The sequence below is a fragment of the Balaenoptera physalus genome (genome assembly GCF_965194825.1).
Source record: "Balaenoptera physalus genome assembly, chromosome: 12".
NCBI classification, from domain to species: domain Eukaryota; kingdom Metazoa; phylum Chordata; class Mammalia; order Artiodactyla; family Balaenopteridae; genus Balaenoptera; species Balaenoptera physalus.
Window position 1 is genome coordinate 8235629 of NC_138897.1, and position 25621 is coordinate 8261249.

The window sequence follows — 25621 nt, forward strand, 5'->3', positions numbered from 1 at the left end:
ACTGTGCCATCCTTATCTCTGTTGCTCAAGTCCATGAGTCCTACCTTTCACTTACACTCAACTTTTTTTTTTTTATAATTTTTTGTTGATTTCTTTTTTTTTTTTAATTAATTAATTAATTTATTTATTTATGGCTGTGTTGGGTCTTCGTTTCTGTGTGAGGGCTTTCTCTAGTTGCGGCAAGCGGGGGCCACCCTTCATCGCGGTGCGCGGGCCTCTCACTATCGCGGCCTCTCTTGTTGCGGAGCACAGGCTCCAGACGCGCGGGCTCAGTAATTGTGGCTCACGGGCCCAGTTGCTCCGCGGCATGTGGGATCCTCCCAGACCAGGGCTCGAACCCATGTCCCCTGCATCGGCAGGCAGACTCTCAACCACTGCGCCACCAGGGAAGCCCTACACTCAACTTTTAATCCATAGGTACATCCTGTCCATTTTCACAAACTATATCCAAAATGTGTCCTTTGACCTCCAACTTCAATACTAACACATTCATTGGAGTTACCACCACATCTAGGCTAGATGAACAACGCCTAACATTTTCTAAACTAACCATACACCAAGTAAGTAGTTATATGCTTAGCTATAAATTTTCCTTTGTTAATAACAACTAATTATATTTCATCTCGTTGTATGTCTATAGTACCATTCATTCCTTACAACAGCTCTCTGTGGTAGGCACTATTAAAATCTTAATCTGTCAGAGGAGAAAAATTAGGTACATAGAGGTTGAATAACTTATGCAATTTCACACAGCTGTTAAATATGGAAGCTGGATTCCAGAGCCTGCAATATTACCCACTGTGTAATGTGGTTAAGATTCTTTTTTATTCCAACTTTATTACTGCCATGTCATTGACCCATAACATTGTGTAAATTTAAGGTGTACAACATAATGTTTGGATACACATATATTGTGAAATGATTACCACAATAAGGTTAGTTAATATCGCCATCATCATTGGTCAAAGGGTAAGATGAAAAAGTTCTGAGGAGCTAATGTACAGCATGGTGATTACAGTTAACAGTGCTGTATTATATACTTGAAAGTTGCTAAGACAGTAGATGGTAAATGTTGTCACCACATAGACTCAAAAGGGGTTAAGATTCTTGATCTTTCTCAACAGTCTGTTTTCCAGGATGATCTTTTTCCTTGTTAACTTTATTGAAGAATGATTTATACACGGTAAGTTACCACCATTTAAAGTGAACAACTGAATGAATTTTGACCATTGAAAGTACCTTTTAAACCACCACCAAATAAGAATAAAGAGGGCTTCCATCACCCCCCTAAACGCCTTAGGTCCTTTTGCAGTCCAACCTTCCATCTATTCCTCCTTCAAAATAGGCAACCAAGGATATGATTTTTTTTCTATAAATAAGAATTTTGTTACTACAAATACAAGGGTGAAATCATACAATATGTATTATTTTGGGTCTTTTGTCTTTCAGTCAGCATAATGATTCTGAGATTCATCTGTTATTATGTGTATCAGTATGTCTTTCCTTTCAATCATTCAGTGGTTTTCCATTGACGGATGTACCACAATTAGTTTTATTCATTCTCCTGTTTGGGTTGTTTCCACTTTTAGGCTATTTTGAATAAAGCTACTATGAACATTTTCATACATATATTTATTTGGACATGGCTATTCATTTGCAGGGAAGGGGGTAAATTTCTAGAAGTGGAATGGTTGGACAGATGTATGTTTACTCTTTTAAAGAAACTGCCAACTGTTTTACAAAGTGCTTATAAAATTTTACATGTCCATCAGCAATGTATGAGTTCTACAACTCTGGTTAGTTTCAATCTTTATAATTTTAGCCATTCTAATGGATGGATAGTGTTATTTTGAATTTAAATTTTGCAGATCACTGATGATGTTGAGCATCTTTTCATGTTCTTGTTTGCTGTTCATACATCTTATTTTGGAAAATATCTGTTCACATCTTTTGTTCATTCTAAAATACTGGGTTTCTATCCTATTATTGAGTTCTAAGAATTCTTTAAGTATTCTGGATATGTGTTTCTGGTCAGAGAAATGTTTGCATGTTTTTTTCCAGACTTACTTGCCTTATTATTTTGTTAGCTAGATCACTTGAAGAGAAAAAGTTTTAAATTTCAATATAGCTCAATTTACCAATTTTTTCTTATGGTTTATACTTTTTGTGTGCTGAGAAATATTTGTTTATTACAAAGTGGAAAAGGTTTTCTTCTATACTTACTACAGGGAGTTTTATAGTTTTGGCATTTAAATTTAGACCAATGATCTGCTCTGAGTTTATTATGTGTATAATGTGATGTAAGATCAATGTTCATTTATTTACATAGAGACATCTAGTTGTTCCAGTACCATTAGTTGGAAAAAGTTTCTTTACCTATTGACTTGTCTTCATACCTTTGTCAAAGTGCAACTGACCATATATGTTTGGGTTCATTTCTGACCTCTCTATTCCCTTCCATTGATCTATATAAATATCCTTTTGCTAAAATCATAATATCATGATTTCTGTCACTTTACAGTAAGTCTTGAAATCTTATAAATTTCCAATTTTGTTCTTCTTTATTAAAATTGCATTGGCTAATATAGGTTATGCAAATATCCATATAGAATTAGCTTGTCAATACCTACAAGAAAATATTCCTGGAATTTTGATAAGAATTATGTTACATATCGATTTAGGAAGAATTGACATCCTAACAATATTGAATTGGTCTCAATCTAAGAATATTTTATTTCTTGCCATTTATTTGGGTCCTCTTTAATTCTCTCAGCTATGTTCCACAGTTGTCAGTGTAGAGATTGCACATGTGCTTTATAATTATTTGTTGGCACTACTGTAAATTGAGTTCTTTTTTAAAAAATTAATTTATCAAGGGTTAACTGCTACTATTTAAAAATGCAAATGATCATAAAATGTCATTCACTAAATTCATTCATTAGTTCTGGTATTTGTTCATGCATTTTCAACAAACGATTATGTCATTGAGCATAGAAACAGTTTTCTTTTTCTTTTCTGTAGGTATTTGTTAGACGCTTTTTTTCTGATTAAGGAAGTTCATTCTGTCCTTAATTTTCTGAGAGTTTTAAATCATAAATGGATGTTGAATTTTGTCTTTACATGCATACAGAAATGTCTTTCTGTATACATTTAAAGGATCCCATGATATATTTTCTCTTTAATTCTACATTATTACATTGGTCGATTTTCAAATGTTAAAACAACCTTGCATTTCTATCGTAAATCTTACTTGATCATATGTTATCATTTTAACATATTGTTGAATTAGATTTGCTAATATTTTGTTTAAATGTTCTGATTTGTAGGGCTATTGATCAGTCACTTTCCCCTAGTGTTTTTGTCTAGTTTTGGTTTTCAGATAATATCAGTCTGATAAAGTGAGTTGGAAAGGGTTTCCTCCTTTTTATATTTTCCTTAAGTATTTATGTGGATTAATTTTTTCCCTTTAAATATGTTGTAGTATTAACAAGTGAAATGATATGGACCTGAAGTTTTCTTGGTGGGAAAGTTTTGAACTATAAGTTCAAAGTTTTTATTAGGCCTTGAGCTATTGAATAAGACTGGGTAGTTTGTGTCTTTCAAGGAGTTTGTCTATTTCCTTTAAGTTGTCAAGTAGAATTTGTAGTGATAACCCCTCTACTCTTCCCAGTCTTTGATTTTTTTTAATCTTTTTTTTCCTGATAAATTCAGTTAAGAGTTTATCAAGTGAGTGATTTTTTTGTAAAAGAAACAGCTATTGACTCTACAAAATTTCTTGATGGTTATTTTGGTTTCTGTTTCATTGATATTTTCTCCTACATTTATTGTTTCTTTCTAATATAAGAACTTATAGCTATACATTTCCCTATACTCACTGGTATAGCTATATTCCACGCATGCTGATATTTGTGTTTTTATTATCTTTGAGTTTAGAATATCTGCTAATAGCCTCGGTGACTACTACATTGCCTTGGAATTATTACCCCTTAGAATATGTTAATTACCAAATATATTTAGCGTTTACTAGATAACATTGATTTCTAATTTAAATAATTTATGGTCAGAGAACACACTCTTTATGACCCTTTTCAGTTTATTAAGACTTGTTCATACTGAATCAAAATTATCTGCATATGTGTGTCTTTTCCTCTGGAATACAAGCTCCTTCAGGGCAAGGACTGTGCCTCGTGCATCTCCTCGTGCTCCCAGGGAGGAGCCCAGTGCATCGTATAAAGCAGACAGCTTACACTTATCTTTGTCTAAATTATTAACCCTTATAGGTGGTTATAATACTGCTTATAATGTTGCCATTTTTCAAGTAAAAGATGGCTGAATCACGAGTACATGGACTCTAGGCGCGCTGGCTAGAGAACGTCCGGCCAGGGTACAGCATTGACCAGCAGGCAGGCGTTCTGACCAGGAATCCACAGAATATATACTATGCTCAGTTTTCCAAAATTTTACTAAAAAACTAAATGTTACAGACTTACATTTCACGACCTGGCAGTTTGTCATTAAGTCAGGCTTAAAATTATTGCCATGGTCATCATCATCATACAAAATATCAATATGACTTCAGGCTGCAAATAATTGTTCATATAGTTAGAACCTGCATCACTGTGTTGGTTGTTATTTGATACTCTATCTTACATAGTCTTCAAAAGAGACATGTAATATTACAATTTTAAAATCCATGTCCTCATGAGAAAACCAAACTCCTATGAGCTTGTAAGTGGCTGGGCAGGAACTTGAACTTGGATTCTCTATTAGTAAATCTATATTAATATATAGTATACCTCATAGAGAGTTAAAGAAATTCACATATTAAGCCTTATGATATAGGTTCAAATCTAATACAAAAGATTGCTAGTTATTTTGTGTTAATAGGATTGGTTAGCACATTACTGCTGAATAATCTATTTTTAATAGACTTTACTTTGTAGAGCAGTTTTATGTTCACAGCAATATTGAGCAGAAAGTACAGAGCTTTCCCTTATGCAACCTGCCCTCAAAAATGCATAGCCTCCCCCATTATCAACATCCCCACCAGATGGTACATTTGTTATAACTCATGAATCTACTTTGATACAACATAATCACTCAAAGTCCATATTTTACAGTAAGGTTCACTCTTGGTGTTGTACATTCTATGGCTTTGGACAGATTTATAATGACATACATCTACCATTATAGTATCATAAAGGGTAGTTTCACTGTCCTAAAAATCCTTGGTCCTATGCCTATTTATCCCTCCCACCCCCCTCTCATCCCTGGCAAGTACTTTATTTTTAATAAAAGAAGAAATTAGCACTATACATCACATAAAATAAATTCCACAGACTCATTACATTATTCAGGGTAACTTACTCTATGTTACCACCAGTGAGGAATTCGAGTCTTTCCTGAGCTTATGTGGGCATTCTATCAAAAATGCAATGCTGTTTCACAATTCTGCATTCTGATCATGAATCCTCCACATTACTATCAAATACTTAACTCTTTTTTGACATTATCACCAAAGATAACTTTCAGCAGCATATTTAGCATCATTCTAGGGTAATTTCTTACATACTTTTAATTCTTAGGAAATTGATATTTCATTCATAGGATTTATGTCACATCTCTACACATCAGCATACACGATGATCGTTCTTGCTAAGCTGTAAAGAGCAAATGCTTTGTACATTAACAGTGTCATTAACACTGCTAACACCATCCTCAAAAGTTTTATCTCCTAAACATTGCCCATGGTTTAAATCAAAGTAAAAATGCACAATTAACCTGAAAAGAGGGGAAATGCCTACTCAGCACCTTGGGAAATGATCTGGTTATGAGTCATCTCATTTTGCAAAGTAGCAATAAAAATGAGTCTTTCATTTTGCAGAGGTACCACTGGCATTTATAGCAGATGATTAAAATAAAGGAGAAAAACAACTTTTGCATTTTATCAGTGCAGGGACATTTTAGCCTGGCCATGCATTTTTGCCTCTGCAGATTTCATCTATCAAAAGAAATGTCTCCACAGTTGTTGCCAAAGGTACAGTTATTCCCCAGAGATTCCAAAGACCGTGACTTACCTTATGAAAGTTTCTGAAATATGCTGCCTTTTCATCTGGAAATTTTTCTAGCCTTCTGGGTCCTTTACTAGACGCCTTCTTAAAAACCAACCAGCAACGTCTGAAAATCTGAAAGTAAATAAAGGAATCCCATTATGTCTTTTGTACATGAGTTTAGTATCATCAGGGATTTATCTATTCAACTAATCCAGGGGGAGTAAATTATTTTACATGTACTTATCTTACAGAGAGAAAAAATTTGGGAAGTCAGAGGCATGTTATTCTTTAAAATTATAGCAAATTTTAAAAACAATATTAAATATAAAAATAAATTTTATATGAAAAGATTTTATGTTATGACATTTTCAGTGCACTGGCTTCAATCCTCTTTAATCTAACTAAATCATCTGGGTATCAACATCATATAAAATATTTATTCTCACCATCCTGGTGACAAACGATTCTGTTTTCCATGATAATGAAGTAACAATTTACTAAGATTAAGCACTTTCATAATGTTCAATATTCTATCTTTGGAAAAACATCACATTTAAAAACTCACTTACAGTGTTAATTATAAAAAATGCTCATATACTACTTTACAAAATGAAACAGATATGTTTTCATAATGGACACATCTGTCACACCCTTGTATGCTTTTATAGCAGCTACTATTTACTAAACGCTTACTATGTGCAATACATTTAAAAATTTATAGACACATTTAATCCTCATACCTACTATATGAGGTAGGTTGTCTTCATTTTAGGATAAAGATAGTAAGACAGTAAGAGTGTCAGGATTTGAACACACATCTGTCTGAACACACATCTCTTCAGCTTTGTTTAAAAAAAAAAGCAGGGCTATATATTGCACAAACACACGCCCTTCTTTCTGGACTCTGCCTGATTTTGCAGGACTATCTCATGTTGGCTCTTATACTGTCACCTGATGCCCACCTTATCAGCCTCTCTCCACAGGTATGTTTAGGTCAAATCAATAAAATTAGACTTTTTTTCAATAACTAAAGAGGTCTAGAAATGCAAATTTAATATTTCAAACTTTTATAGAAATGCATATTTTTGCTGGAGTTTACATTCTCTATAGCCAGAAACTAAGATCACTGTATTTCTGTTCTATTTCTTTTTTTATGTTTATTTTTTAATTTTTAAAATGTATTTATTTTTAAACATCTTTATTGGAGTAAAATTGCTTTACAATGGTCTGTTAGTTTCTGCTTTATAAAAAAGTGAATCACCTATACATATACACACATCCCCATATCTCCTCCCTCATGGGTCACCCTCCCACCCTCCCTATCCCACCCCTCTAGGTGGTCACAAAGCACGGAGCTGATCTCCCTGTGCTATGCGGCTGCTTCCCACTAGCTATCTATTTTACATTTGGTAGTATATATAAGTCCATGCCACTCTCTCACTTCGTTCCAGCTTACCTGTCCCCCTCCCCGTGTCAAGTCCATTCCCTACATCTGCATCTTTATTCCTGTCCTGCTCCTAGGTCCTTCAGACCTTTTTTTTTCCCTTTAGATTCCATATATATGTGTTAGCATACGGTATTTGTTTTTCTCTTTCTGACTTACTTCACTCTGTATTACAGTCTCTAGGTCCATCCACCTCACTACAAATAACTCAATTTCATTTCTTTATATGGCTGAGTAATATTCCATTGTATATACATGCCACATCTTCTTTATCCATTCATCTGTTGATGGACACTTAGGTTGCCTCCATGAACTACCTACTGTAAATAACAGCTGCAATGAACATTGCGGTACATGACTCTTTTTGAATTATGGTTTTCTCAGGGTATATGCCCAGTAGTGGGATTGCTGGGTCGTATGGTAGTTCTATTTTTAGTTTTTAAAGGAACCTCCATATTCTTCACCATAGTGGCTATATCAATTTACATTCCCACCAACAGTGCAAGGAGGTTCCCTTTTCTCCACCCCTTCTCCAGCATTTATTGTTTGTAGATTTTTTGATGATGGCCATTCTGACTGCTGTGAGGTGATACCTTATTGTGGTTTTCATTTGCATTTCTCTAATGATTAGTGATGTTGAGCAGCCTTTCATGTGTTTGTTGGCAATCTATATATCTTCTTTGGAGAAATGTCTATGTAGGTTTTCTGCCCATTTTTGGATTGGGTTGTTTGTTTTTTTGATATTGAGCTGCATGAGCTGCTTGTAAATTCTGGAGATTAATCCTTTGTCAGTTGCTTCATTTGTAAATATGTTCCCATTCTGAGGTTTGTCTTTTCGTCTTGTTTATGGTTTCTTTTGCTGTGCAAAAGGTTTTAAGTTTCATTAGGTCCCGTTTATTTTTGTTTTAATTTCCATTTCTCTAAGTGGTGGCTCAAGAAGGATCTTGCTGTGATTTATGTCATGGAGTGTTCTGCCTATGTTTTCCTCTAAGAGTTTTGTAGTGTCTGGTCTTACATTTAGGTCTTTAATCCATTTTGAGTTTATTTTTGTGTATGGTGTTACGGAGTGTTCTAATTTCATTCTTTTACATGTAGCTGTCCAATTTTCCCAGCACCACTTATTGAAGAGGCTGTCCTTTCTCCATTGTATATTCTTGCCTCCTTTGTCATAGATTAGTTGACCATAAGTGCGTGGGTTTATCTCTGGGTTTTGGGTTGTCGGGTTTACATTGTCATTTGTTTCTAGGTATTTTTTGATTTCCTCTTTGATTTCTTCAGTGATCTCTTGGTTATTTCATACTGTATTGTTTAGCCTCTGTGTGTTTGTAATTTTTACAGATTTTTTCCTGTAATTGATATCTAGTCTCATAGCACTGTGGTTGAAAAAGATACTTGATATGATTTCAGTTTTCTTAAATTTACCAAGGCTTGATTTGTGATCCAAGATATGATCTATCCTGGAGAATGTTCCAAGAGCACTTGAGAAGAAAGTGTATTCTGTTGTTTTTGGATGGAATGTCCTATTAATATTAAGTCCATCTTGTTTAATGTATCATTTAAAGCTTGTGTTTCCGTATTTATTTTCATTTTGGATGATCTGTCCATTGGTGAAAGTGGGGTGATAAAGTCCCCTACTATGATTGTGTTACTGTCAATTTCCCCCTTTATGGTTGTTAGCATTTGGCTTATGTATTGAGGTGCTCCTATGTTGGGTGCATAAATATTTACAATTGTCATATCTTCTTCTTGGATTGATCCCTTGATCATTAGGTAGTGTCCTTCTTTGTCCTTGTAATAATTTTATTTTAAAGTCTATTTTGTCTGATACGTGAATTGCTACTCCAGCTTTCTTTTGATTTCCATTTGCATGGAATATCGTTTTCCATCCTCTCACTTTCAGCCTGTATGTGTCCCTAGGTCTGAAGTGGGTCTCTTGCAGACAGCATATATAAGGGTCTTGTTTTTGTATCCATTCAGCCAGTCTATGTCTTTTGGTTGGAGCATTTAATCCATTTATGTTTAAGGTAATTATTGATATGTATGTTCCTATTACCATTTTCTTAATTGATTTGGGTTTGTTTTTGTAGGTCTTTTCCTTCTTTTCTGTTTCCTGCCTAGAGAAGTTCCTTTAGCATTTGTTGTAAAGCTGGTTTGGTGGTGCTGAATTCTCTTAGCTTTTGCTTGTCTGTAATGGTTTTAATTTCTCCGCCGAATCTGAATGAGATCCTTGCTGGGTAGAGTAATCTTGGTTGTAGGTTTTTCCCTTTCATCGCTTTAAATATGCCCTGCCACTCCCTTCTGGCTTGCAGAGTTTCTGCTGAAAGATCAGCTGCTTACCTTATGGGGATTCCCTTGTGTGTTTTTTGTTGTTTTTCCCTTGCTGCTTTCAATATTTTTTCTTTGTATTTAATTTTTGATAGTTTGATTAATATGTGTCTTGGCGTGTTTCTCCTTGGATTTATCTTGTATGGGACTCTCTGCGCTTCCTGGACTTGACTGACTATTTCCTTTCCCATATTAGGGAAGTTTTCAACTATAATCTCTTCGAATATTTTCTCAGTCCCTTTCTTTTTCTCTTCTTCTGGGACCCCTATAATTCAAATGTTGATGAGTTTACTGTTTTCCCAGAGGTCTCTGAGACTGTCCTCAATTCTTTTCATTCTTTTTTCCTTATTCTGCTCTGCGGTAGTTATTTCCACTATTTTATCTTCTAGGTCACTTATCCATTCTTCTGCCTCAGTTATTCTGCTAATGATTCCTTCTAGAGAATTTTAAATTTCATTTATTGTGTTGTTCATCATTGTTCGTTTCCTCTTTAGTTCTTCTAGGTCCTTGTTAAACGTTTCTTGTATTTTCTCCATTCTATTTCCAAGATTTTGGATCACCTTTACTGTCATTAAGCTGAATTCTTTTTCAGGTAGACTGCCTATTTCCTCTTCATTTGTTTGGTCTGGTGGGTTTTTACCTTGCTCCTAAATCTGCTTTGTGTTTCTCTGTCTTCTCATTTTGCTTAACTTACTGTGTTTGGGGTCTCCTTTTTGCAGGCTGTAGGTTTGTTGTTCCCGTTGTTTTTGGTGTCTGCCCCCATTGGCTAAGGTTTGTTCAGTGGGTTGTGTAAGCTTCCTGGTGGAGGGGACTAGTGCCTGTGTTCTGGTGAATGAGGCTGGACCTTGTCTTTGTGGTGGGCATGACCATGACCCGTGTGTGTTTGGGGTGTCTGTGAACTTATTATGATTTTAGGCAGCCTCTCTGCTACTGGGTGGGGTTATGTTCCTGTCTTGCTAGTTGTTTGGCAGGGGGTGTTCAGCACTGAAGCTTGCTGGTCGTTGAGTGGAGGTGGCTCTTAAGAGTTGAGATGGAGATCTCTGGGAGAGCTTTCACCATTCGATATTACATGGAGCCGGGAGGTCTCTGGTGGACCAATGTCCTGAACTCAGCTCTCCCACCTCAGAGTCACTGGCCTGACACCTGGCCGGAGCACCAAGGCCCTGTCAGTCACACGGCTCAGAAGAAAAGGGCGAAAAAAAGAAAGAAAAGGAAGGAAGGAAGAAAAGAAAGAAAGAAAGAAAGAAAAAAGTAAAGTAAAATAAAGTTATTAAAATAAAAAGTAAAAAAAATTATTGAAAAAAAATTAGAAATAAAAAAGAGAAAGAAAGAAAGAAGAGAGCAACCAAACCAAAAAACTAATCCACCAATGATAACAAGCACTAAAAACTACCCTAAATAAAAGATAAATTAAAAAAAAGGACAGACAGAACACCAGGAGAAATAGTAAAAGCAAAGCTATACAGACAGAATCACACAAAGTCCACTGCCTCAATTTTGGGATGATTCCTTGTCTATTCACGTATTCCACAGATGTAGGGTACATCAAATTGATTGTGGAGATTTAATCCGCTGCTCTTGAGACTGCTGGGAGAGATGTCCCTTTCTCTTCTTTGTTCACCCAGCTCCTGGGGTTCAGCTTTGGATTTGGCCCTGCCTCTGCATGTAGGTCACTGAGGGCATCTTTTCTTCGCTCTTTTGGGAAGTCTGAGGTCGTCTGCCAGCATTCAGTAGGTGTTCTGTAGGAGTTGTTCCACATGTAGATGTATTTCTGATGTATTTGTGGTGAGGAAGGTGATCTCCACCTCTTACTCCTCCGCTATTTTGAAGGTCTCTTTTCTGTTCTATTTCTTTATTTATACTGCAAAGTTTATTTATACTGTTTTTTCAACTAATATAGGCCAGATACTATAATTCCTCTGGAGTGTGCATTGTCTATTATTCACTAGAAGACAGCATTTCTCCTGTTCAAAGGCACTCAGAACAATCACAGGAAGACCTCTCATCATAAAAGCAGAATAAACAGAATAACAGTACAAACACACAATTTCATATTACTCTTGCTACCTTTCTGAGCTCCGTCCTGGTAGCTTCGAAAAGCACATGAAGGACAGCCCTGAGCTTTCAGCACACGTGGATATACCTCTCTTTCTCTACCCAGGTGGAGACCCATCTCCTCTGTCACGAGATTTCTAACCACAGCCCTGGACATCAGGAGTTAAGACTACTCCTTTAGATCTCCTGGTGTTCTCTCCACACACTGTGTTCTAGTTATTTATTTATTTTTTGACCCCTTACTGATCTCTACCCTCAAGGTAAAACAACCTAAAAAAAGGTAGTATAAATATTGATAATAATATGATATCAGCATATGGTTCATTGGATTCTTCACCCCCAATGTGATGGTATTTGGAGATGGGGCTTTGGGAGGTAATTAGGGTTAGATGAAGTCATGAACGTGGGCCCTGAGGACGGAATTAGTGTCCTTATAAGAAAAGGCACCAGAGAGCCTGCCCTCTCTCCATGCTCTCACAGAAAAAGAGGTCATGTGGACATGCAGTGAGATGCTGGTTGTCTGCAAGCTGGGAAGAGGGCTCTCGCCAGAACCTGACCATGCTGGCCCTTGATCTTGAACTTCTAACACCCAGAACTGTGAGAAAATAAATGTCTGTTGTTCAAGCCACTCAGGCTATGGCATTGCATTATGGCAGCCCATGCTGACTAAGAGAGATACTTTTTTAGATTTTGTTTTTATTAGCAGAGTAGTGGTAGTAACAGTAATACTGTGGAGGTGAAAAGTAGTTACATGAATCTGAGTAGAAATGTGAGAGATCCAAGGCAGTTAAATAAACATATCATTTGTAAAGTATAAAGATTATTAATATTTATCTCCTGATTATTTATTAGTGGATTTGGAATTCTAGTTGAGGTAGGAAGACCCTCTTTGAATGGATTTGAGACCCAAAATCCTGGTAATATAGTTTCTGTTCTTTCCTACAGAAGAATGCTTTTCCCTGTACCCTGTGCACTTTATTGCTCAGGAACCATGATGATATTCAATGAAGCCTTGTAATATTCATGGAAATACACAAACATACTCCCTGACTGCAATGTCTCAGCTTGTGTGACAACATTATTTTTTACTAAATAGTGAGATAAACATGAGCCAGAAAGCATAAGTGTTTCCATTTAGGCACTTGATATTGCTATAGAATAAACCTGATAATGGATAATAAGGAAAAATAGACTTGGTATTTTTGATAGCATCTTATCTCTTTGCTATTACATTAACAGAGGCAACAACATATAGATAAAACTGATTGTTAAAGACCTGATGTAACAGACTGTTTACCAAGCCAAGGCCCTTAAGTTATTATTTTCTTGTTCTGGGATAAATTTAGATTTATAAAACACTGGCAAAAATGGTGCAGAGATTTCCCAAAAAGATTTTACCCAGCTTCTCCTAATGTTAACATCCTAAATAACCATGATACATTTTTCAAAACTAAGACTTAACATTAGTAAAATACTATTATCTAAACTACAGATTCTATTCAGAAATCACCAGTTTTTCCCACCAATGTCCTCTTCTGTTTTGGGATCCAATCCAGGTCACCACGCTGCATTCAGTGGTCCTGTCTCCTTATCTCCTCTGATCTTTGATAGTTTCTCAGCCTTTTTTGCTTTTCATGACCTTGACAGTTTTGAGGACTACTAGCCAGGTATTTTGCACAAAGTTCCTCAATTTCTGTTTCAATTAAATTATTTTTGATATTTCAAAAGTCTAATGAAATCTCATAATACAGTTATTAAAACAAAATAATTTATTGGGAAAAATAGTATGAATTATCATGACTTTGGACTAGTTATATTTTGATGTCTAGTTGAATTTTTTAACTTAATTATTTAATAAATGCTAATAAATGCAGAGGGTTTCGTTTTCCATCGTGCTTTTGTTTTTTCAAAATAGTTTGCTTTGTGATGGTAGTAAAAAGGGATCTGGTGCAGAAAATTTGGAAGTGTCTTTCTCTGTCAAATTCAGCATGAGTCAGCAGTCTGAAAGCAACCTTCGTACCAGAAACATACAGTGAATAGGAGCATGAGGAAATCACCTCCCTGTTACTCTTTATCAAGTGGGATTTTAATAGTGTTAGTCTGCTTTAGGCCCTGGAACTGATGCCTTATATGAGTATGTTGGAGAATTCTGGAGACGAGCAGCAAAAATGACCACTTGAGACCAGGAAATCACTCCTCTGAGAAGAAAAAATAAAGGAATAGGTTTTATTTTGCTTATAAATGAAAGATACAAATTTTTCGAGTGCATGAAAAAGAACCACACCAATTAAATTAGGTTTTTATTTGTACTTTTGTTCCAAGAGACAGGACATAAATCAGTGCCCTTCTTTAGCAGTGTGTGGGAGGAGAGGGTGCAGTCTCTTCAGACACTGCTTGGCTCTTCAAGGGCATCTGAAGGTGCAGGGAGCATTTGGCTGGTTAGCAACGGAATTTATTGGTTGCAGGAAGATTCACCTTCTCGCGAGTCCTGTCCCTTCTCGATGACACGCCTGCCTGTCCCATCACTGTTCAAGATGCTGCTTCACTCTCTCCTGAGGAAGTAACTGATTTCACCTTCTCATTCAAAGTTATCTCCTAAACATGCCAGTTGTCTCACCAAACAGGCTCCTGGGTACCCTTCAGATTTTCCTTCGAGAAAATTCCACGTTGTTGCCAGGACTACAGAAATCCTCAGGATGCCCAGCTGCTCCACACCTCAGTTTTACACTGCATTAGCCAGCCAGACCGATCGCCATCGTTAAATACCCTCTTGATTCCTTTCCATCTGATGAAAACCTTTTACCTCACAGCAGTCCCTTTTCTTCAGTGTTTTCTCCTTTTCAAGGAGATTTTACCCAAAGGGCATCCTTTTTCCATTTAAGACTCACTGTGATGTAGATGGTTTGATTTCTTCGCTTTAGTTCATAGCCATAATGACGTTATTTATCCAGCATCCATTCCCAAGATTTAACTTAACCAAAAGTCGGATTTAATGGGCCTGTTCCATCATAAGATGTTGACCTAATGAACTTTGTTCATGTAGAATTTTGGTTAAAAACTTGGGAGAATTTTTAATTATAGGAGTTGTCAAACCTGAGGATCCGTTGCACTAAAAGGAGTCACAGAAACGTCGTTTCTAGAGATTTTAAAGAATATAGAAGACAGTGGCATATCTGGAGCATCTTATGTTTGTGTTCCCTTCTTTTTTTTTTTTTTTTAAAGATTTTTTTTATGTGGACCATTTTTAAAGTCTTTATTGAATTTGTTACAATATTGCTTCTATGTTTTGGGTTTTTGGCCGTGAGGCATGTGGGATCTTAGCTCCCCGACCAAGGATCAAACCCGCACCCCCTGCATTGGAAGGTGAAGTCTTAACCACTGGACCGCCAGGGAAGTCCCTGTGTTCCCTTCTGAAAGCAAGATACTGTATAAATGATAACTTGGGGTATAGGATTCAATTATTTATAACTGTATATAAGATGAACATATCAAGACAACAAATAAATAAACACATAAGCAAAGACAATTCAGGAATGGTTATTGCAGGCTTATGCTATGAGTAAATTCAATTACTTAGTCCTGAGTCTTTCTCCTCTCACAAATTGTGTATGGTACTATTGAAAGACACTCTGTGTTTCTGTAAAAAGTGGTTAATACACAGGATTAAGCTTAATGCACTGATGAATTTAGCTTTAGCTATCTTTTTCAATATAGATATGAACTTTCAACACTGGCTTATATTTAATTGCTGTCAAATATATACCGATACCAGAAATCACTCTTATCTATTCCATTTGTTCAAAAAATATTTGAGAGCTCTTTGTTCTGTGGATACAGTAGTAAAAAAATGCAGATAAAAATTATAATAAAAACAACAACAAAAAACACACAAACTTTCTGTCCTTGTGGAAACTAAGTTCCTGCCTCTTGGAACATCCATTTCAATTGGGTAGACAGATGATGGCAAATAAATAAGTGTATTTGTAAATAGTATTTTTTTTCAATGGTGTTAAGTGCTATGGAGGAATGGTGAGGGAAGGCTCACCCAGGAGCCTACGTTTCAGTATTAGAGGAAGTGAGAGAATGACTGGTACAGACATCTGGGGAAAGAGTGCTTCAGTAAGACAAAATTGCAAGAGCAAATGCCCTGTTGAGGGAGCCTGCCCGAACTATTATTTCAAGAACTGCAAGGAGGCCAGTGTGGAGGGCAGTGAACCTCAGTAAGGGTGGTAAGAGATAAGAGAAGAAAGATATGGGAGAGCCAGGTCAGGAAGAATCTTGGCTTTAAGATTTCAATCAGATTCATCAACTCTTTCTCTAAGTTATGGTAGATGTCCTTAAGTAAACTGAAGTCTAAGAAACTTTAGGATTACAGATTAAACAAAAGTCACAAATGAAATGAAATTTTAAAAATAGTGGTATAGGGTCGGGAATATTGGGTATTTCAGGTTGATTTCTTTTAAATGCTTAGATTTTTCAAGGCACATGTCATCTCTAAACTGTAAGACTTGCAGCTGTCAATTGCAATGTCTACAGTCCTGTGGCTTCTGTATGCCCAGAGAGTAGACTGCTATAATCAAATATATCCACTACGGGTCCTCCTTTGTACACACCTGCAACTCTGGATATAGTTCACAGCCTGCTGAGTTCCCTGACATAAATGCAGTGGCTCTCTGATAAATGTAAAACCCAAAGGGTTTTTCTCCACCTGTGAATTGATTAGAAATACTTAAGAATACAAGAGCAATGAAAAGAGATGAGTCAGAGGCAACTTTAAAGATGTTATAAGGGGCACCAAGCAGCCCCCATTGTAAACAGGCACAGAGTATATTTCTGGGGATGGAGGATGTAAATACATTTTCTTAAATATCCACAAGTCTAAATACATTTATTTGTATCTGTAACTTAATTTAGCAAAAAACTAACTAGTATCTCAAAAAATATAAGAAATCTTATCACTAATTCAAGGATTGTTTTTACTTCAGTGTTTTAAAAATACTTCTACTGGCCATTTCTGTTTTAGGTTATATAATCTGTGACTGAAAAAGCACAGGTCATTAAGGATGAAACAGAGTAGCGGCAGGCTATCATTTTATGTGTATATGGCTATCCATTTATATTTATATATAAATGCATTTGTCCTTATATCTATTTGACTTTTAAATTTCAGTTTATATATGTATATAAATAATATACATAAATATGCATCTATCTCTGTATAAACACTCACCTATTTAAATATAAACCACAGAACCAAAAAATTAAAAACTTCTTTCCCTTCTCCTCAGACCATAATTTAATTAAAGTTCAATTTTAAAAGGGGAAGTTCTCACCAATTTTGTTAACTCAAGAGCTTTGCACCATTCACCACTGTTTAATGCAAAATATAAATATTGCTATCCATTAACATTAAAAAAATGCTTAAAGCACAATATGTATATCTCATTTTTTCTCGTTTCATGGTTGGAAAGACCAAAATAAATGTGTTAATCTTTTCCGTTTCTATTATCTTGCTTTCTCTTTATCTTAATAACCCAGAAAAACAATTGGAAATTCACAAAAGGCAAACAATGATTCCCCAAATCTCACATTGCCAATTTTTGAGGAGGCCAAGTGTTTTTTGTTTTTCACCTGAATATATATAGTTCTCTCTACTGCATTTGTCTACCAGGCCATCAATGAAATACTGGGAAAGAATACAGACATGGTTTAGAGTCACAGCCAGAAATGAGACACTTCACAGCAGCAGCAAGCTTTAGGTTGAGAGTGTGAAATTGTCATCATTATCATGAGAATGAAAACCAGTTGTAGAACAGACCTGCAGAGCAGTAACCCAAGCAGGTGGCAATTTTTAGAAACAATCACAGCACTGGAGGGATTCTTAGAATTACTCTCTTCCTGCTCCCTACTTTCAAAGAGCCCAACACTGACATGACACAGAACAAAATATCCTTTCTCTTTGCTCAAAGTCTCCAGGAAAGAACCATGTCTTCTGGGTTTTAGTTTCTCTAAAATCAGAGTATTCTTTGGCTCTATATCAACTTATGCTTTAGAAATTGACAATATTTTATTTTCATCAGTCAGTTGTAGAGGCATAACTCAATAATCACTGAAAACTCTATTCCCAGGTACAACCAGCATGTTTCTATTTTATGGACCCAGTTACTACAGGGTTCAGTAAGTGAAAGTCAAATGTCCAAATCAAAATATTTCCTCTTCAGTTTACTTCTCCTTCCAGGATTTTTATTTCCTCTTTTGAGTCACATAAGCTTCAAATCTTGGTGTCTGGGCTTCCCTGGTGGCGCAGTGGTTGAGAATCTGCCTGCCAATGCAGGGGACACGGGTTCGAGCCCTGGTCTGGGAAGATCCCACGTGCCTTGGAGCAACTGGGCCCGTGAGCCACAATTACTGAGCCTGCGTGTCTGGGCCTGTGCTCCGCAACAAGAGAGGCCGTGATAGTGAGAGGCGTGGCGCGCGCACCGCGATGAAGAGTGGCCTCCGCTTGCCACAACTAGAGAAAGCTCTCGCACAGAAATGAAGACCCAACACAGCCATAAATAAATAAATTAATTAATTAAAAAAAAAAAAAAAGTCTTGGTGTCTTCATTAATTTTTGCCTTTACCTGCACCATCCAAAAATCTGTGGGCAAGATCCAAAAGTGAGATGCTCCTGTGATATATAAGAATGGGGAGCAGCCACATAGCACAGGTAGATCAGCTCGGTGCTTTGTGACCACCTAGAGGGGTGGGATAGGGAGGGTGGGAGGGAGACGCAAGAGGGAGGAGATATGGGGATATATGTATATGTATAGCTGATTCACTTTGTTATACAGCAGAAACTAACACCCCATTGTAAAGCAATTATACTCCAATAAAGATGTTAAAAAAAAAAAGAATGGGGAGAATTGAGGAACACACACACACACACCTAGGAAAGAAATAAAGAATAAAAACACAAATGGTAGAAAGCCTTAAAAATCAAAGACAGTTTTCATTTGATGTAGCAGAAAATGGAGTCAATGATCAGTTTTATTAAGGGAGTGACATTATGGGAATAATATTTTTAAAATATTAGATCAGTAGTAGGGTTAATATAACTATGACAGTAGAAAAATTTCATTAGGTGATTAGTACATTCATACCAGAGAAGGAGATTACAACTCAGCCAATGTTGAGGGCAGCAGAGAGAGACAAGATGAACCCAAGATGAAAAACATTACAGGAAAAATTTGAACTTCACAATAAACTTAATACACATGAAGAATTAAAGATATATCTAAGTTTTTATACCTAGATAACCAAGTGAATGATGGCATTTATGCAACTGTCAGAAAACCTAAGAAATGAGCTTAGTTAGATATAGATATATAAACTAAACTAAATGAGTTTAGTTGAGATATATTGAGTTTAATATGATATTTAAAGAATTGCATTACCAAAACTGCTCTTGACAAATTTATAAACTGCAGTCTTTCTGTAAAATGTTGCTTTCCAGACTACCTCAGAATCACTTCTTATCATTAAACTATGTCCTCTTTGTGAAACCATTATTTTACTTCAGTTTCTGGTTATAAATTTTCAGACTCATCCAATGTTGATTCAACACCTAGTGCTTTTTTGAATACCTAGTGCCTCTTTGAAACTAAAAAGTACAGTATATTTAAAATATTCAATCAGAAAACACATTTCCAACTTCTGTTTCAAATTAGTATATCAACTTGACCTAAGTCTACATACTTGTTGAGTTGTCCTGAATAAAATGTTTAAACCTAAAATAGAATTATTCCATGCCTCTCGTAATCCACTGTTCTTTAAAAGTAATGATAATATTCAGATGTTGGTTTCAAATGAGGGACTTATACTAAGGTTTCAACTGACAACAGACATGAGTTTTCTGGTAATAAATGTGATTATAACTGATGTTACTGGTTTCATTTCAATTAGCCATAAACAGCTGCCAGATTTGGTAATGAACTTAAAGAATTATGAAAATGTCAATTATACGTGAAGTTTTGTAATGATCTTTGAGAAATTCCAGAAATTGTAGGGTCAGTAGTTACTAATCATTAAATTCTTTTTCATATATGTACTGCATATGACATATTATCTTAAAGTTAATGTACATCCTTCCAATCGAAGACTTTAATATATTTACTATATCTTTATACCTTTATAAGCAATATTTATTAGTTTTTATATTTCAAATTTTGCATAAATAGTATAAAACTTCATGTATGAAACATTATAAAACCTAATATTCACTTCCAATTATATGATAGAGCTTTATCCATGTTGATAGACTGTATTTGTTTTTTGTCGTTTTTGCTGTTGATTTGCAGAAAAATTTAAATATATTTTACTTTAAAATCCTTTATCAGGTAAATGTATTGGAAATACCTTCCCCTATTTTGTAGTTTGACTTTCACTTTTTTATAATTTAACTTTTCATGCAGAAGTTTTTCACTTTAAGATAGTAAATTTGTCAGTTTTGCTTATATATTTATGACTTCTGTTTATTAAGAGAAATGCATAACCTATTTACATTTATGTGGTTACTGATATATTTGAACTTTTCACCACCTCATATTTGTTTTATTCTTTTTAATGTACATATTTTACTCTTTTCCTACTTTGTGATGGATTTATAAAATTTCTTAGACTGTCTCACTTTTTTTTTTTGCTCAGTAGCCTTTGAAAACTTTTTTCATTCCACTCCATGAAAGTATTCATTTAGTTGATAAATACATTTAATCACCCATGTATAACATCCCTCCCTTTCTTTTCATTACTAACATCTAGCGGAATCCCACTTTAAGAAACACTGTTCTAGTAACCTCCCAGCTGATCTCCTGCTTTCACATTTGTTTTACTCCAACCTAACTTATTAACTATTACCATATTAAATGTCCTAAATCACAGCTCTGGCCACGTATATCTTCAGACCAAAAAACAAATGAAAAAAAGAACAACAAAAAACTTTCCAATGCATCACTATCACCCACTGCTTATAAAAGAAATTTCAAATTCTGAAGCTTGCTATTCAAGAACCCTCATGAACTAATCCCAAAGTCTTGTGAAACATTTGTCACTTCTCCCATTAAATTTTCTCCTTGAATTGCACTGCTTTCATTTCTTTTTTGCATCATATTCTTTACCTGAAATTCCCCTATTTTTCAATTCACATTCTTTAGAATCCTAGCTACCCTTTGAACCCAGACTTAAGTCTTAAGTTCTCTCATGGAGTCTTCCTAGATCAAACCAGTCAAAACAAGCATCTCTTTACCATTTTCCTTTATCAACTGTCCTTTGCTGTCTTTTGACAGTTAATCTCCCTTATTAGATTATAGTCTCCTTCAGAGAAGCAGCCATGCCTTACACGTTATTGTTTTCCTTCTCCATCCCTAAACTCACTCATAGCAAAGTGAATACTTAAAAACTGTTGGATGAATTAATCAATACCTTATAGGTATATAACCTTTTATAATTTCCAAGATGGGCACATACTCTTGGTCACATGTTGATCTAAATATCTGAAATGTATTAACACATTTCATTCACAAAACAACACTATTAGGCTTCATTATTACTGTATATTACATAGGACAAAACTGAGGCACAGAAAAAAATTTTTTTAAAGATAGTCACTGAGATATAGGAATCAAGCCCTGATAATCTAACTTCAGAGCTTGTATTTGTTATTATTACATTACCTCCTCATGCATTATGTCCTCTCAGTCTTAAATGAGCAAGATATTAATGTGTTGATTTTAAAGTTGGGAAAACTTACATCAAGATAAGAAGAAAGTTTGGCTTGCTCCAAGGATGAAAGCCTGGGCCTAGGAAAAAAAAGGATGCTAAAAACAAAGAAATTTTGTCTAGTTCTTTTTTTTTTTTGGTCTACTTTGTCAATTTTTGTCTTTTATCTATTTCTATTTTTTGAAGTCAATCATGTGTGGGAAATACCTCTGTCTCTTTCTTTCCTCAAACCCATCCCTTACCATTTGTTCTCTCTTCACCTAAATCACAGAGAAATGTATCCTAAATATCTACAAGACAGTCCTTGCTCTCAAGGGATGGAAACCAGCCAGTGAAGGAGAATTACCCGTTTATTCTGATACACTGAAAATTTCAGCACATTTGCAACATTTCATGTCTAAAAACTCAAGTGATGAGAAAGACCAAAAAAAGATAACTGAAAAGAAGAATGAAAAGAAGAGGGATCTGAAATTTACTTTCCTTCCTCTAAAACCTAGGGAACCTACGGGCAACACGAGGCTTGTCTGTGATTAAACCAATGAAGAACTCAATCCAAGTGCTTAGTTATAAATAAATGTTTACCCCCCAAACAGACTGTTTTGAAAATACCCTTTTGGACACGCTTTGTATTTTTTCCTTTTAAGGACACAAATCTTGTGCAGTAATAAGTGATTTTTAAAAAGATCAAGAATAAAAGAAAATGTCAAAATCTAAACTAAATGGTATTTGAGAGTATGGCCTCCTTGAAGGCTTAGGCGCTAATCCACGCTCAGTAGCTGAACAGAAGCTTCTCTCCTCAGAGCATAAAAAAGACATGAAAGCTTCAGGAGTTCGAAAGCCCAGGGAAGAAATAGTTTAAAGGGTGACTGATTTCAAATGTATAGGGAGACGCAAGAGGGAGGAGATATGGGGATATATGTATATGTATAGCTGATTTGCTTTTTTATAAAGCAGAAACTAACACACCATTGTAAAGCAATTACACTCCAATAAAGACGTTTAAAAAAAAAAAAAAGAAAAAAAAGCTCAGTTTGAAATGAAGCACCTTAAGTGAGAGGTTTTACTCAGAAAAGAAAATTAATTTCTTAGCAGAAAGTACACAGTGTTTCTTATCTACTTTACATATTTATTTCTCTCATTCTCCCTAATTTAATTTTGGCTGCTGTTTCAAAAATGTACTGGCTTTCTGTTTAGAGCTACATAATTAGATTTGGATGCTCTATATTTGTTTTAGTATTATTTTAATTTTGTGGTTTAACCTGACTTTTTCCTCTTCGGTCAACATCTTGGGCATTGCTTCAATCAGGTAACAGTAGAAACCTTGACTTTCAATACTAATAACTAGCATCTTAAGTTCTTATTATGTTCCCCACTGTAATGAGGAATTTATAAATATTAACATAGTTTAAACCACACCAAAATCCAATAAGGTGGGCAATATAATTATCATTGTTTACATTATGGGACACTCAGGCATAAAAGTTAAGTAACTTACTCAAAGTTTGGCACAATTCTAAATTATTGCTATGGTTTGCTAAGTTGGCCTCCTACCTTTGCTTTCTCTCTAAACTATTCTGTACACCACCATCAAAATAATCATGCTAATGTTTTCTTATGGACCACTGTGAAATGATCACTACAATCCAGCTAATTAGTATATCTATTTCCTCATACAGCAAATTTCAAGAGTACAATACAGTATTGTTAATTATAATCACCGTGCAATACATTCAATACTTTCTTTGTGCTTCCAGATGTCCTGACATCTGGTTAACCTGATTAACTTTTCCTATCAATGTGATACTTAGGTTTCAAGGAAGGAAACGTTGGGCAGATTGAGCTTGCCTGCTCACAATAATACTTCCAGTCTCCACTTTCCTATGGTCTCCACAAATGGGAGAGTTATTATAGCATTCTTTGTTTTGTGACTCAGTATAAATTTGATTTCTCTCATTAGAGCCCATGCTTGTTGAAAGTACAACTTTGTATATTAAACAGCTTCTTGCATAATATATTCTTATAAGGGCTCAATATATATTGGTAGAAAGCATAAACTCGCCTTAGATTTATAAAGAACCAGTATAATCATTACAAACTTAAGTAAGTGCAACCATAAGCTTCAATAACACTTTAATACTTATTCCCAATAAAACGTCTTTCATAAATGATTTGAAATGGTTGTTATTTATTTAATTTTTAAATGTAACTTAATGTTTTCAGTCCTGTGGATAATATATTGATATATTATTTACTCACACGTCTCACCCATTGCCACCTCCTTGACACAAGTCTTATATATTCAGTCATTATGAAGGGCATCAATTCCTACATCACATGCAAGTAAATATATCTACTTAGGAATTATTCCAGAGCATGACAGCAAATTACAGTAGGATACAATTTTAGAGGCTTCACTTATAATTCAAATTGCACAATGAATGAATGCTGACAATGTGTAAAACATTATGCTTACTATAGGAGAGAGTAAAACTCATACTTGTCTTAAAGGGATAACCAGTTTGGGGAAACAGAATCACAAATAAACATAATATCAGGTGAGTTAAGAAAAGGGCAATGATATATGTGCACTAAAGGATAAACTATACACTCTTCTCTCCCCTTTCCCCCCATCGCTCAAATGAGCCCAGGAACCAGCATTATACTTAAAGGAAAAACACATCATTAGATCATTTCTGCCAATCAGGATTACAACAAAGATACCCTTTAGCAACACTAAGATTTACAAGGTAGCAGAAATATTATCCAGTGCAATTACAAAAAAGAAAGAAATTAGAGATAGGAATATTAGAAAGTAACGGCTAAAACAACTTGTAGATGAAATAACTATATACTGGGAAACTCAGTAGAATCCGCTGAGATCTATTACAGAGCATAAGGGAATTCATTTCACCACAGTAAAAGTATATAAAATCATCAGAAGTCAAAAATCTTAAATATAACAAACAATAATCATTTAGAAAGTATGATGGAAAACTCCATTTATGGTGGTCACATAAATGTTAAAAAAATCTAGAAATACACTCAAAAGAAATGTTAAGACCTCAAAAAGGAACATTAGAAACCATTTCTGGAGGACATCAAATACGATTTAATGCAAAGATGCCCTGTGATTGTCATAGAAAATAAATTCACCTCTATTAGTTCATATGTTTAATGTAATAAACCTTAAATTACTCTTTCATAACTAGACACACTACTTAACTTATGGTAAAATAGGAAATAGCAAAAAAACCCTCAGAAAAATAAGAACAATAGTTGGGGAGACCTAACATGTATTAAAACATACTATAACACCCCAATAATTAAAACAGTGTGGTAATGGCACCTGAGCAATCAGACCGATAGAAAAGAATAGAAATTCTGCAAAGACCATGTGACAATAAAGGTGGCATCTCAAATCAGTGCAGAAAGGATAACAGACATTTTAAATTTGAAAAAAAAGTATAAAATTTGCATACATTACTTTGACCCAGCAGTCCCTCATTTTAAATTTTACACCATCAGTTCATCTGCATTCATAACAATGTTATGTGGATAAATTATATACTGCAGGATTGTTGATAATAGCAAAATAACCCTAATACCTGCTGATAAGGAACTTGTCAAGTAAACTATGGCACATCTACACAATGAAATAAGAAAGCCTTCTATGTACAGATCGAAAATATCTCCAGGTTATGTTCATGTGTAGGAAAAAACCTTGTTTTTTTCACACACATATGCCTTTTGTACGAGAAAGAAAGAAATTTAAAAATATATAGCCAAAATTTCTTGGATCTCCATAAAGAAACATTAGAACCATAAAAAAGAACTTTAAAAATTGGTTTCCACCACAGAATTGAGGGGTAGGGTTTACCAAGATGAGGGTAGGAGAGAAACTTCTCAATTCATGAATTATGCACCAGTTATATTCCTTACCTACCTGGTAAGGAATATTAAAATATGATCAACAAGTGTTTAAAGTTTC

At 35.1% G+C, this 25621-nt stretch overlaps 1 protein-coding gene across 9 annotated transcripts in view; it reads right to left on the reverse strand.

The window, feature by feature from the left end:
* DOK6 (docking protein 6) overlaps positions 1 to 25621 on the reverse strand; it is a 417757-nt gene that overhangs the window by 273765 nt on the left and 118371 nt on the right. For all 9 annotated transcript variants that reach the window (XM_082415940.1, XM_082415939.1, XM_082415936.1 and 6 more), the window contains exon 2: positions 6078 to 6185. In XM_082415940.1, the coding sequence (XP_082272066.1) occupies positions 6078 to 6185 (108 nt within the window). The remainder of the gene's footprint in view (positions 1 to 6077; positions 6186 to 25621) is intronic.